Genomic DNA, 13339 nt, shown 5'->3' on the forward strand with positions numbered 1-13339 from the left:
CAATCCAATCAAATGAAATCCAATAAAGACCTCTCCAATAACATTAATCATGATATCCATGATATTCCCGGGATAATTAATCACGAGTTCAATTGTAAGCGGGCGAGTGCAATTTCTCGCCCGCCTGCAAACCCGCAATTTTCTTATCAACAAAAAGATTACAATACAATACGTAATAAACCCCACATATACACCAATATAAAAGGAAATGATAGAGTAATTATTGTACATGTATGTAATAGAAGTCGGCAGCAGCCGATCCCCGCCACCAACTCTGCCCTGTTGATCTTTTACAACTACAATCTAGAAACAATTTGAGTGAGTTCCTCGATGCAAGGAAAGTGTGGAGAAGATTATCGAATTCAGAAGGAATAACCTTGATAATATATCCCCGGACTCCGGACACTAGGAGATTGGGAGATTGTCCTGTTTCATCCAGAAGCCTCATTGCATTATCTAGCGACGGTGCCGCCACTTTCATGAGCTTTGACCCTTAGAACGAAGATATATCAGAGCCTTGATCCTGTCACTTTGGTGGAGATAGATTGTCTTTCTTTCGTGACTTGTTCTACTTACAGGTGTTCCATTTTGAGGGGATTCTTAGTCGAAAATCACCCCGCGTTCTCGATATCATAGCGCGTCACATTGAGCGTTCGTCTTACAGCTTGAACTTGAAGTTCTCATGACATCGAGACATTGATTCTAGTCACATTGCAACTGTTCTGAGTTTAGAGAATTCAATATGATGAAAGAATTTGAATTCACTGTCTACCGAGGCACTTTTATACAGCTTGCTCGTCTGCCCGAGTCAGATTCAACCTCATCACCAGCGAAACCTGAACTACAGCGCACGAAAGGTGTGCTTTGGGTCTCGGCTGAGAGTGGTCGAATAAAGGGATTCGATTGGAAAGCTCAAGATGACGAGGCATTTTATGCATTCATGAGTCGACATGGTTGGGTCGATGTGGATGGGAAGACGAATGGTAATCTGGGTGGTGCGACAAAGGTGAAGATCGTCGAGGCTCGTGAGGATAAGAATCAATTTTTCTTTCCTGGTTTCATTGGTATGTATCATTACTCATATGTTGACATCCTTAGTCATTGCTAATACTATTACTCCCAGATACCCATATTCATGCACCGCAATACCCCAATGCAGGTCTCTTTGGCTCATCCACATTGCTAGACTGGCTAGAAACCTACACCTTCCCAGTAGAATCAGGATTCGGCGCTCAACCAACCATGAACGGAAAAAGTCAAGACCAAAATCCGACAGATGCACCGGCATCCGCACTACACATTTATGACCAGGTTGTTTCACGAACACTTTCCCATGGTACAACCTGCGCATCCTATTTCGCAACAATTCACGTCCCGGCAACGAATGCTCTGGCAGCTATTTGTCATAAACGCGGTCAAAGAGCATTCATCGGTCGAGTTTGCATGGATAATCCCGATTTCTGCCCTGAATATTACAAGGACCTTTCAGCCGAAGATTCATTATCCGCAACGAAGGATACAATTCAATATATCCATACTCTAGATCCGAAGGGCACTCTTGTCAAACCGATTGTCACGCCTCGATTTGCGCCAACTTGTTCCAGGCCTTCACTTACCTCGCTGGGTCAATTAGCTGCTAGTTACAACCCCCCCCACTGCACATCCAGACGCATATTGCAGAGAACAAGAATGAAGTGGCTCTTGTAAAAGAACTATTCCCAGAAGCAGATAGTTACGCCGCTGTCTACGATCAGCATAACCTGCTAACGCCACGAACTATCCTCGCACACGCAGTCCATCTTTCGAAGGAGGAGAGAAGTCTTGTTAAAGCGCGCGATGCAAAGATATCACACTGTCCCGCCTCGAATTCTGCACTGGGATCCGGAATCGCTCCAGTGCGTGACTATATCGATGAGGGAATTACTGTTGGTCTGGGCACGGACGTTAGTGGTGGATATAGTCCTTCCATATTGGAGGCTGCTAGACAAGCTTGTCTAGCTTCAAGACTTCTGGGCCACACGAAAGATTTCATCGAGTATCATTCTCATGCTGGATATGGGAAACAGCATATCGAAGGAAGGGAGAAACTATCTGTCGCCGAAAGCTTGTACCTTGCTACTCGGGGTGGAGCAGCCGTTGTCAATATGGAGAATGATATTGGTGGATTTGAGATTGGGATGGTATGGGATGCGCAGTTGATTGAGCTTGGATCTGTGAGGATGTCTGGCTCATCTCCGCTTTCTTCGACGGTGAATATGAACGGAACACCTTCTACCAGCTTGATTCAGTCTGGACCGGTTGGGAATGTGGATTTGTTTGGGACGGAATCTTGGGAGGAGATGGTTCAGAAGTGGGTTTGGAGTGGTGATGATCGGAATGTTAAGGCTGTTTGGGTGGGTGGGAGAATGGTTCATTGGAGAGGGTAGATTTGCTTGTTGTATACATATTATCGAGGATATAGGACATGCATCGTGAATGCTTATAAGGATTGGAATTCCCATTTTCAAGGGAAAACCCGTATTCTTAACATTTGATATATGCACGTAGATACACGGATCATGATACAGGCGATATACACCCATATATTACTGGCGCAGAGGTAAGTAGCAGACTATCTGGTAGTCTTCTTAAACGTATGAGTGCGGCTCTGCCTTGGTCATACGCCTCAGCTCGGGATTGAAATGTGTGTTCTCGGCCAACCACCAAAAAAAAGAAATATCATATAGATGCGCATTTCAGAGTAGATGACTAGTGAGCATGAAAGTATTCCAAACGCTCAAGAGTTTTCAAACGCTCGCTTGTGTTGCACAATCAGACGTGGCCTAGTGCGAAATATAGCCATGGGTGGCGAACTCCCTCTTCATCCACCGGATCCAGGAAAAGGGGCAGATATTTTGTCCACCATTCATTCTGAAGAGCCTTATCGCCGATTGCTCTGGACTGCAGGAACTCGCCGTCTCCAGTATCTTCAAGCGTATCCCCCCAAAGGACGTTGACATACCGGGCCTTGCAATACTCCCAGTATGAAGGATACCAGCCAGACTGAGCCCAGTCAATGATCGCTGCGACTTTTGGATTGGGGCCAGGGGTCAAGAGAATGTTTGGTGGGACAAGGTCGTTGTGAGTGAATGTTATGGGAGCCTCAGGATTGGTCTCAATCCTGCAAGCCTCTTGTAATTGCTGGATGGAATTAACACCATAGAATGGGCCCTGATACTTTGGTTCGGACCAGAAGAATACTTCAGTGAGGGGCTTCCTGTCATAATTACCTGCAATAGAGCTGTTAGATGACGATTTGATACGTGTATCATCCAAAAGGCAACACATACCGACATAACAGTCCTGCTGATCTTGTGTCAAGGCTCTCCACGCTGTGGTCATGCTCCGGAGCTCGCTGCAGACAGCTAATCTCTCGTCTTCACTAAAATCACGCCATCTCTCTTCCACAGTACCGCCATGGATTAAAAACATGTAGATGAATCCTTGGCCTCCATCCTCGGCCCAGCCGAAAACCTCGGGGATCGGCCCTTGAGCCTAAAGCAGTTCGCATATTTTGAGCTGGGTCTGAAACTCAGAGTAGGTCACATCTCCTCCATATTTGACAAGTAGTCCCAAAGATGACATGATGACAGGCGTAGGGCGCTCAAATGATGTAGCGAAATAATCGTCTGACTTTTCGTCTATGGCTCTGATCTCGCTTGGTAACGGAAGTGCAGCAGCTCGACCCTCCTTGAAGAAGCTAGACTCAGGTAATGACTCTATCTTACTTTGGAAGACAGGGCATCCTAGATCATCGCAAGAACTTGAAGAACCGGTGGTTGTCCCAGGTCAATCGCTACGAGGTATTCTCTGTAAAACGACATGTAGAGCAGTATGAATTATTTGCTGGTTCCATGATGGATCCTTAGATGAAAAGACACCCCCAAAGGCACTTTGAAAGAGAATCATTAGTTATGGAGCGAAAGCAGAATGGAATGGGTATAATTGAATTGCAACTTGAAGATTAGTCAAAGCTATGTCTCCTCCAGCAACAATAGGCGCTCCTCGCGCCATCACTTTGAGGATGTGTGATCTTGGATCTAATCCCATATAAGCCAAGCTCGAACGCAATAAGTGTAGACAAAGATGATTGGCGGCTTCTTTCGTGGGGGCCATTTTATGTCGCCGACGACGGTCAATTATGAGGCCGATAATTGCTCCACTCGGCGCAAACAAACAGGAATCGTCAATGCGCTAAAGCATTTCTTACCAGCCACTAGAAAGCAAAGGAATAGTGTAGTAATGTAAAAGGAATCGGGCGTCAGATTACCGTTTTCATTTGTCATTTGAATTTTGTCCCCGAGACTCGGTTCGGAGGATTTGGGACATGCGATGAATACAGCATAGTATGCTAAGCACTAAATGTCGAGGGATTCACGATACAACTATTTAATCATGCATCTGCCCTATCTATCGAATAAATATTATCCATTCATCTCAACATTGTCTAAACAACAATTCTTCTCTTCGCTGCAATCAATATGTCGCGTCCAACTCTCGTGATTATTCCAGGCTCTTTCTCGCCGCCAGCCTTATACAACAACTTCGCTGAAAATCTCAGATCACTTGGATTTGACACAGTCCTCGAAGGTCTGCAATCTGCTATCCGAAAGGAGCCTGCTCCATCCTCGGGAATGTACGACGATGCCGCAGTCTTCCACGACATCGTCGAGAAACTTGCCGACGAAGGAAAAGAAATTATCCTACTTCCCCATTCATATGGCGGGGTTGTAGCAAATGAAAGCGCCAAGGGTCTTCTCAAGATAGACAGAGAGAAGGTTGGAAAGCCGGGTGGTGTCATTCAGATTGTTAATATCACCACCGTCACCCCTCCCGTGGGCGAGACTACCTATGACCAGGCTGCGGACCTGGGATTCGATAAAGTACCCATCGAGGTAAGCGGATCTACAACAATTGTTTCTTGTACAAAATTTCTGACTTCACTAGGGCGAATATATGGTGATAGGCGAGGAGGCCATGGCCAAGGCGAACTACAATGATGTTTCTTGGACTGAGGCACAAGAACTGGCGAAAGGTCACAGCAACCATTCGGCAAAGAGCTTCAGAGACCCTCTTACTTATGCCGCTTACGTGCATGTTCCGGTAGCATGGATCTTTACAGAGCAAGACTTGACGCTTCCTCCGGATTACCAAAGGAAGTCTATTGATCTGATTGAGAAGGAGAGTGGGAACAAGGTCAGAGTCTTCAATATCGATGCAGGCCATTGTGTTACGGCGACTCGATCGAAGGATCTGGCCAATTTGATCAAGGAGATTGTGAGCAATTAATGGTGTTTCGGCTTTACAAGTCTTGATGATGGTATTCGGTCTTTCAGAATAGAATAATACTGTGAGATATTTGATAGTTAGATAGACGGCGATATGTGGATAATGAAATGTCTTAGATCAGCTATCTCCAGTATTCCGTATGCTAGACCAATTGCAGGTAGTCCGTCCAATCACTGGAACAGTTCAACGCAGTCGAAGATCTTGATGAAACTCAATTAGTCTCTGTCGATAAAAGCTGTAAAGGCTTACTCACAAAGTTAGGGCTCAAATATGTATCTCCTGAGCTGCCAGAGATGACGGAGATGGTAATCTGATCCCGTTTAGTATTCTTGATCAAGTCTTACACTATGTTAAACTGGTCACATACCGTGTTTTCTCCGGCCACAATAGTTCCACTTGGAATGGAAACATCGTATACTTCGCCATATCCGCGATAAGCACCCCTGGTCACGCCACGAGAATTGAGGTTTGTGGGTGCCGATGGGGCACTGCCAGTATAGCTGTTAATCTGTTCCCAATGTTAGTATGTTTAGGGATCAAGGGTAAGGAAATTTGTTCTCACGGTTGCTTGCGGACGACCACCGGCAAATGAAAGGGTAGTTCCGATCCTCAAGGTTGCAGCGCCAGTCTGAGAAGATGTAGCAGTGAATTTGATGGTAATTGGGGAGTTGACCGATTTGAAGATTGCCATCGGGAACTGAGTAGTCTGAGAACTACCAACAGTATAAGTACCGGGGCTCCATGATGACATTCGGCTGTCAGATGGGTGCATGCGAAGTTGCTTGTCGGCATTGAGGAATCCAGTCGGTCTACATTTGGTGATTAGTTACATTCAATAACTGGAGTGGAAGTATCTCTTACTGTCCATCCCAGTCTCCGATCTTGAAAATTGTCGTCCCGGTAGTGACCGATCCTGAGATACTCTTCGAAGTCGTCGAGCCAGCTGTGACGGTAACTGAGGATTTCGCAACCTGATATTCTCCCTGATAATAGACCATGGTGTATGTACCAGGCTTCATGGCGGGTGAACTGAATTTCCCACCGGAAGCAGTGTATGTCCAGTACTGAGCAGCATCATTGTACCAGTGGATCACCCAGTCGAAAGAGGAATCAGCTCCAGATGCAGTTCCAGAAACGTATCCACGACCAGATGTAGCCACGTAGCCCTTGATGTCGAGATCAGCGAAGAAAGAAGTGTCGATGTCTGTACCAGGGGTACCGCTACGGCTGAAGTACATCATGTATGGACCGTGAAGACCTTGACGGTAGCTCTCGGTTGTGACATGGCCAGAGTTCTATCTTGGTTAGTATGCATGATTGGATTTTGGGAATGGTTGTCATACCATGTACCAGTAGAGAGAGTTGTAGGAGCCACCGTTGTTAGAGTTGATGTCCCTGGAAATGTCAGTGGATGGTTGTGATTTTCCAGTTTCAGTTGACTCACCGATGGAAGGGTCCGCCAGCAGACGTTTCATACTGAGGTATGATCATGCAAACACGATGAGCACTACCGGAAACGCCTTTTTTACGTTAGGATCCCTCTTGAGTCGGTAGCAATATACTTACAGTGTCTCTTATCATCAATGAAACGCTCGCTTGAGTAGAATTTGCTTCGAGTTTCGCCATCAACCAAGAACTAGCAGCAGTTAGTATCACCAAATTCCTGCAACAACCCTAGTAGAATACTCACCACATCCGATCCTTCAACAACTGATCCGCCCCCGGTCGTCGACACATCACCGAATGGCTCTTCATTAGGGAGGAGATCCGAGTTCAACCGGGCGATGTATCGCAATTCGCCGATTGAGGGTTCTCGTCAAAGTCAGCTTGGTCGAGCAAAGCCTACAGATTTTGCCACTCACCAGCAGTAGTATAAGTTGCCATGTAGATAATGGGGTCTCCACTATGAACAACATAGTAGTGGGTCAAAGTGTCCGTTGCACAGGTCACCTTGATATAGTCGCCTAGAATAATCAGTTTTCCCTCACGATCATAGAAGAGGGTAATGCAAACTTACCACTCTGCGTCGCACTAACTGTTGCGCTTCCCAGGCCAGATCCGATATGCGAACCAGTCGACTGATACTGAAGTTCCGATCCATAGTAGACAATGGATGTTATATCACAGCTGGTACGGGAGACAGTGAATTTCAATGGATTCGACGATCCAGCGTCAACCACATAAGAGCCACTGTTAGTGGTGAGTCCAAATGCAGCATTAGCTACTCTAGCACAAAGTGCCAAAGCAGCAACTCCCAAAGCGCGGGAGAACATTGCGATGCGATGTTCTGGAAAGAATGTCGCGATATTGATATTCTCTCTTTCCTCACTTGAGCTACTTATATACTGACACCAAGAAATAGCGCTACATTTGAAACCGTCTACTCTGAACGGTGGAGATTTAGCACTAGCGATACTCCGGCTCTGCATTCTCTTCGGAGACCATCCTACATTTGAATCCAGTTCCACCAATCTAGTGAAATCATGTTCACTCAGGCTGGGGGTTGACGGCAGTTCATATCCCCTTTCGTCACGGTAAGTTTATTAGCGGATGGGTTTATTAGAATGGAAATATCCCGTATGTAATTCCCATCTATCCGAACATTTCTAGACCATCATATTCTGGTTTTCTGCACATTCTAAGCTAGAGGTTTGCCAAGAGCCCCTTAATTCAACGTGGGAGTTGGTTGTTTCAAGGGACCGGCGCGGGAGTTGGGTAAGACATGGCCGTGCAAGTGGAGAATCCTAATTGACAGCTAAGAATACCTTTCTTTCTTCAAGGACTTTGTTCCAGAATCATAGACCTTGTTATGTCAAGTATCGACCTATCACTCGGACTCCTTTACCACGACTGACCGAAGTCATTTTCAATCTTCATCCTGACTCCTCGCTTATGCCATTGCCAAGGCTTTTGCGGGGGTTGTGCAGTCTATCAGGTTGTTTCACTGGTGGATGATTCTTTCACTAGCCTGAATCGTGCAAAACCTCATGATCTTATGCGAAATCTCTCTTTCCGAGCAACTTGAGGGCTCGTCCATGCCAAGCAATTGTTTCCCGATCCTGAAAAGTAGCTCGTTCGAACATAAATTTCCAAATCGACTGAGAAGTTTATTATCTGTCTGTCTGATAATGACTCGGTGGTATATTTTAACTTTCCTCAAGAGTGATTTTACCTTATCATTTACACAGAATGAGGGTTCTGTCAAGCCATAAGGAGTGTAGTCAAAGAAAACCACTAGTAGAATTGGAGTTCTAATAGTGCACGACCAAAGGAGATGTACTTCCCGCGCACTTAGATGGGTGCAGAGAGCCTCTCTATATTGGGTAGACTCGTAGACTATCTTGAAGAAGAGAAATTGAGTTCCAGTTAGCCAAGGCTGGATCTGTAGGTCCCATTGCCCCGAAGATCTTGCATACTAGCAATTAAAGACTTGAATGTCCATGCGCATTTCAAGGCCTTCTCACTAGAAGCCGTACTCTAGGAATTCACGATCCTCAGACTCCCAAAACCATTGATGCTGTAGTGTTTAGTCGTGCATCTGAACAATTTCTAGGTACTTTGTAGATCATTTCAATCCGATTTCAATCATCAGTCGACCGAGGTATTTCGAATTCCAGTTGATAACCCATACCCTTACTAATATCCCCATTTGCTATGCCCTAGAAAGCCCATCTACCAATGTTTGCTGGGATTTGTCTCAGCCAAAAAATGTGATTTCGTTCACACTCTATCTGCTCGTTGATCATGCTACTTCTACTTCTACGAGCCTTGCCAAGTCGTCAGCTTTCATCCGGGGTTTGCTTTGGGTAGTTTGTACATAACACTCATGCAGGTTGCTCTGCACTGTGGATACTATTGGCTCTGGTGGCTGGCATTAAGCTTGCAGCCCCCTCTTTTCGCAGGCGATGTAACAAAAAGATCTTGCCTTGGCCTGATGGGTCGCCTGAAATATGCCTTCAAGTAGTCAGTTCATTGAATGTCGTACCACCTAAGTACTTTCTCACGCGCAGCATTCTTGCCCTCGCACCAGTATTCATGCAGGCAATGTTCTCGTGTACGAAATGCCAACAAATTTATGTATTGACAGTGGGTTGACTAATGCTTACTGGCATCTACATTGCCAAGGCATGGGCGTAGACCAAGCCTCATACATATACGCTGCAGATCATTCTCGGCTATCGGGTCGCCACAGAACACCCAACTGTGATGAAGTTGGATATGTGCCAATTGCTGCATTAGCTACATTGTCGAGATGTACGGCCTCCTACAATTTCCCCACACTCCACTCAATCATGAGCTGCCCCCTCGAGGCCCTGAATCCTTCAGGTGTGCTTACTTGCAGCTTTACGTCTGAAAATCACGGGCAGTGCATGGAACGATTCATATCACCTATTTCAGCATCAGGCCTCCCAAAATGTGCAGCAAACCATCGCACTCCGCAGGATTGCCAAGATAATCCCCCTTCCTCGCAAGCAAACTGATAGAACAGTGTTATGAATACCGCTGCTACAGCGTGAGATTCGAGTGTATAAATACCCCTTCCTTGTACCTCCAAATATTCATCAACAATCATCTCTAGTTACCATCATTCACTTGTGTGATCTCTATCCAAACGGCCAAGTATGTACTATGGCTTCTCAAAAAAAAAAAAAGGTTTCTACTAACTTCCACAGTCCCCCAAAATGAAGTACATGTTCTTGATCGCCTCATTCCTCGGCCTCGCGCTGGCCGCCGGCAACTGCCCTGATTTCCCCAGGTGCCACTGTCCTGGAGATCTGTGCAGAATCGGTAGCGGAACCCCCGGCGACGGCGTTTGCTGTGAAGGCAAGAAATGCACAAAGCAATCTGGCAGCGAGAACTGGGTAAGTCCTCCCTTGAAATCCTTCTAGGTGGTATTACTGACATTTCGATTGTAGTACTGCAGATAAGGTGTCTTCTCAAACCACCACTAGTGGTAGCAGTGTTGTGTTCCAACCATGGAAACAGGCTCAGAGCACACTGCTAGATACTACATGTGCCAGTTGGGATCGGGTCTCGGAAATGGTAGAATATACACGCTCATTTCTATATTCTTTTGAAATTTGATTCCGACTCCGATAAACATTGAGTTGTTCCCTCTCAGTAGCTCTCATTGAGTTGTAGCCATGCAATCTCGCTCTAGGGGGAGGAGAGCTTTTCGTAAGGCTGACCGCGATGAACGATCTATGTTTCGCGTGAGCAGGGGAAGGTTGAAATGGAATGCCAAGTTCCTTGTCAAATGTCCACGGTGGGAGATATTGACATTTCAATCACCACCACGGTGAAAAATGTTAGTTAGCGAGACGCCATGGCTGCTATCTCGGAAAAGAAAATGTTGCTTGCCGGAGATCTTCTCTATCAACAGCATTGACTTCGATGCATAATCTACCAAACTTGAAAGTAAATGGACCCACAGGCAGGGAAAAGAATTCAACCAAATTTGCCATAATGAAGAATAGATAGCCTAGTACGGAAATTGTGACTGGGTAATCTATAATTTATCACATTCACAGCTCCCAAACTACTCAACTTCACATACGGATAATCACTTCCAACTGTTAGGATCGCCTGCTCAATAATCTTATTACTCACAAATTCCCGGAACCATCCCGAATCCCACAAGATAATCAACGGCTCACACCCGTTGCAAATGTCAGCCGCGGCCGTTGCCCACGGGGCAATAGTATTCCGGGGAGCCGGGGAAGACGCAGAAGAACGATGGAATGATCTCACTATCTCCACTTTCCCCTCAAAGAGCTATTTCGTTGGTGGAAGACAGCTGATCAGGGCGCCGATCGGGGACATCCGATGGTGTGCCTTTCATCAAGCGAGGACTAGCGAGGTTGATCATCCATTCACATTCCGTGAAGCGGCCCTAGACCCATTCAAGTGCTTGGTATCTCGATCTACACGTGCAGTTGGACCGAGGATAACCATCTGTTGCGGATCTTCAGCATCTAATAGAATGGCCGTGATTTCCGGTTCCTTCAGCTCTCCACTGCATCCTTTGGGTCCTTATACATAGACCAGGGACCAGCACTACCTCGTCCACTGCTTACCCGTTACCTTACACTCCCTGTCGTACAGATATTCCCCGGTCGGAATATTGCATGACAAGATGTTACTCAGCCCCGCGGTCCAACTAGCCGCCGTGCTATCCGCGGTCTTCCTTGTCGTGCGATACATCGCAAACGTCCACCGTCACTATCAACAATCCAAGGCCTTGCATTGCGAGAATCCCGCTGAAGGATCATCCGCATTCTTTGGAATCCCCGCATTTCTACGTCTGAGTAAAGCCGTGCGCGAGAAGCGATGGATCGATTACCTTGCCGATCAGTTCGACATTCACGGAACTACATTCAGACAGCGATTTCTATCGCGTCGATTGATTACCACCATTGAACCAGAGAATATCAAGGCCATCCTCGCTACGCAATTCAAGGATTTCTGCCTTGGCACCCGACACGAGCAATTTGATCCGCTGCTCGGTGATGGTATCTTTACTCTTGATGGAGCAGGATGGTCGCATGCTCGAGGCATGTTGAGACCTCAATTCGCCAGAGATCAGGTAACTATCATCCAAAGGTCTTAGTCACCAGTTGAGTATGAACGATGCTGACGATTTAGGTTGCTGATCTGTCCATGTTGGATGATCACATCTCCCATCTAATCGATCTAATCCCCAAAGATCGAAGCGCATTCGATATTCAACGCCTCTTCTTCCTACTAACCCTCGACTCAGCAACTCATTTCCTCTTTGGAGAATCAGTAGGCTGCATGCTCCCACCATCACAAACAACCGGCGTTCTCGAGAAATCGGCCGTCCGCAACGCACAAGGATTCGCCGATGCTTTCACTACCGCACAAGATTATCTCGCTGCGCGGTCGCGTGCACAGGGTCTATACTGGCTGGTTAATCCGAAGGAATTTCGCGAAGCGAATCGTCGCGTCCATGAAGTCGTCGATCACTACGTTAACGTTGCGCTTGAGAGAAAGCGAAATCCCGATTCTAAACAGGGTGATGGTCGGTATATCTTCCTTGAAGCATTAGCTGCGGAAACGGATGATCCAAAGATGTTGCGTGACAATATGTTGAATATTCTTCTTGCCGGTCGCGATACAACGGCCAGTCTACTCAGTTCGACATTTTTCTATCTTTCCCAACATCCATCCGTCTGGGCTCGTCTGCGTCAGGAAATCGTCAATGAATTCGGGGATATTAAGAGTCCCAATGGTGAAATCACTCAAGCGAGACTGAAGGACTTGAAATATCTCCGCTATGTCCTGAATGAAGTTCTGAGACTGCAACCCCCTGTCCCTGTGAATTTCCGTGTCGCGACGAAGGATACGTCTCTACCTGTTGGCGGAGGCCCGGATAAGCACTCGCCGATTTATGTGCGAAAGGGACAAATCGTCGCTTACAATGTGTTCGCCATGCATCGTCGAAAGGATTACTGGGGTCGCGATGCACGAACTTTCCGTCCGGAGAGATGGGAAGAGAATGCGAAGCATGGATGGGAGTATCTTCCCTTCAATGGAGGTCCTCGGATCTGCCTTGGTCGTGAGTACTGCAGATTGGTGGGTGTATCTGACCTGATGCTAAGTGTTTCTAGAACAATATGCCCTTACAGAGGCGAGCTATACCGTTGTTCGACTTATGCAACATTTTGATACGGTTGAGAATGCGGACCCGAGTCCCCGCCAGGAACCGATTAAGAATTCGAATTTGACGATGATGCATGATCGTGGTGTGCCGGTGAAGCTATACGCTTCGGACAAAATCTAATTAACTACGCTGTGATGATTTTATGTAAAGAAAGTTTTTCTAATGAATCTTTTCGCTGTCCTTATCAATGCCGCTGTGGCTTTATTTTATTTCAACTCTGCATCTACCAATAACAATACACTGTAAGTCATCATTGTAGCTAGAAGTACACGGAGGATAAAATGCTCAGACCAAAGGCAAGATCCATTCATCTGGAAGCGAGGACAA

At 46.4% G+C, this 13339-nt stretch overlaps 6 protein-coding genes across 6 annotated transcripts; 4 read left to right on the top strand and 2 right to left on the bottom strand.

Moving 5' to 3' along the window:
* Positions 1–742: 742 nt before the first annotated feature.
* On the top strand, positions 743–2426 carry N7469_000098 (uncharacterized protein; the record flags this gene model as incomplete). Its single annotated transcript, XM_056639018.1, has 3 exons — positions 743–1064; positions 1124–1639; positions 1681–2426. The coding sequence occupies 3 exons, from the start codon at positions 743–745 to the stop codon at positions 2424–2426; spliced, it is 1584 nt and encodes a 527-aa protein (XP_056504775.1).
* A 385-nt stretch (positions 2427–2811) lies between these two features.
* N7469_000099 (phosphotransferase enzyme family protein) lies at positions 2812–3624 on the bottom strand (the record flags this gene model as incomplete). Its single annotated transcript, XM_056639019.1, has 3 exons — positions 2812–3269; positions 3330–3534; positions 3586–3624. The coding sequence occupies 3 exons, from the start codon at positions 3622–3624 to the stop codon at positions 2812–2814; spliced, it is 702 nt and encodes a 233-aa protein (XP_056504776.1).
* An 896-nt stretch (positions 3625–4520) lies between these two features.
* On the top strand, positions 4521–5328 carry N7469_000100 (alpha/beta hydrolase; the record flags this gene model as incomplete). Its single annotated transcript, XM_056639020.1, has 2 exons — positions 4521–4934; positions 4987–5328. The coding sequence occupies 2 exons, from the start codon at positions 4521–4523 to the stop codon at positions 5326–5328; spliced, it is 756 nt and encodes a 251-aa protein (XP_056504777.1).
* Positions 5329–5498: 170 nt separating this feature from the next.
* rglA (putative rhamnogalacturonase B) lies at positions 5499–7601 on the bottom strand (the record flags this gene model as incomplete). The annotated part of the gene is made up of 11 exons (XM_056639021.1): positions 5499–5528; positions 5582–5638; positions 5696–5836; positions 5891–6137; positions 6190–6623; positions 6672–6723; positions 6773–6848; positions 6895–6964; positions 7019–7140; positions 7191–7292; positions 7346–7601. The coding sequence occupies 11 exons, from the start codon at positions 7599–7601 to the stop codon at positions 5499–5501; spliced, it is 1587 nt and encodes a 528-aa protein (XP_056504778.1).
* Positions 7602–10010: 2409 nt separating this feature from the next.
* N7469_000102 (uncharacterized protein) lies at positions 10011–10256 on the top strand (the record flags this gene model as incomplete). The annotated part of the gene is made up of 2 exons (XM_056639022.1): positions 10011–10190; positions 10245–10256. The coding sequence occupies 2 exons, from the start codon at positions 10011–10013 to the stop codon at positions 10254–10256; spliced, it is 192 nt and encodes a 63-aa protein (XP_056504779.1).
* Positions 10257–11464: 1208 nt separating this feature from the next.
* On the top strand, positions 11465–13132 carry N7469_000103 (cytochrome P450; the record flags this gene model as incomplete). Its single annotated transcript, XM_056639023.1, has 3 exons — positions 11465–11914; positions 11974–12907; positions 12960–13132. The coding sequence occupies 3 exons, from the start codon at positions 11465–11467 to the stop codon at positions 13130–13132; spliced, it is 1557 nt and encodes a 518-aa protein (XP_056504780.1).
* Positions 13133–13339: the final 207 nt, after the last annotated feature.

The sequence above is a fragment of the Penicillium citrinum genome (assembly GCF_028827155.1).
Source record: "Penicillium citrinum strain IBT 23319 chromosome Unknown utg000001l:1.0-4955037.0:1.0-4956770.0, whole genome shotgun sequence".
NCBI lineage: Eukaryota > Fungi > Ascomycota > Eurotiomycetes > Eurotiales > Aspergillaceae > Penicillium > Penicillium citrinum.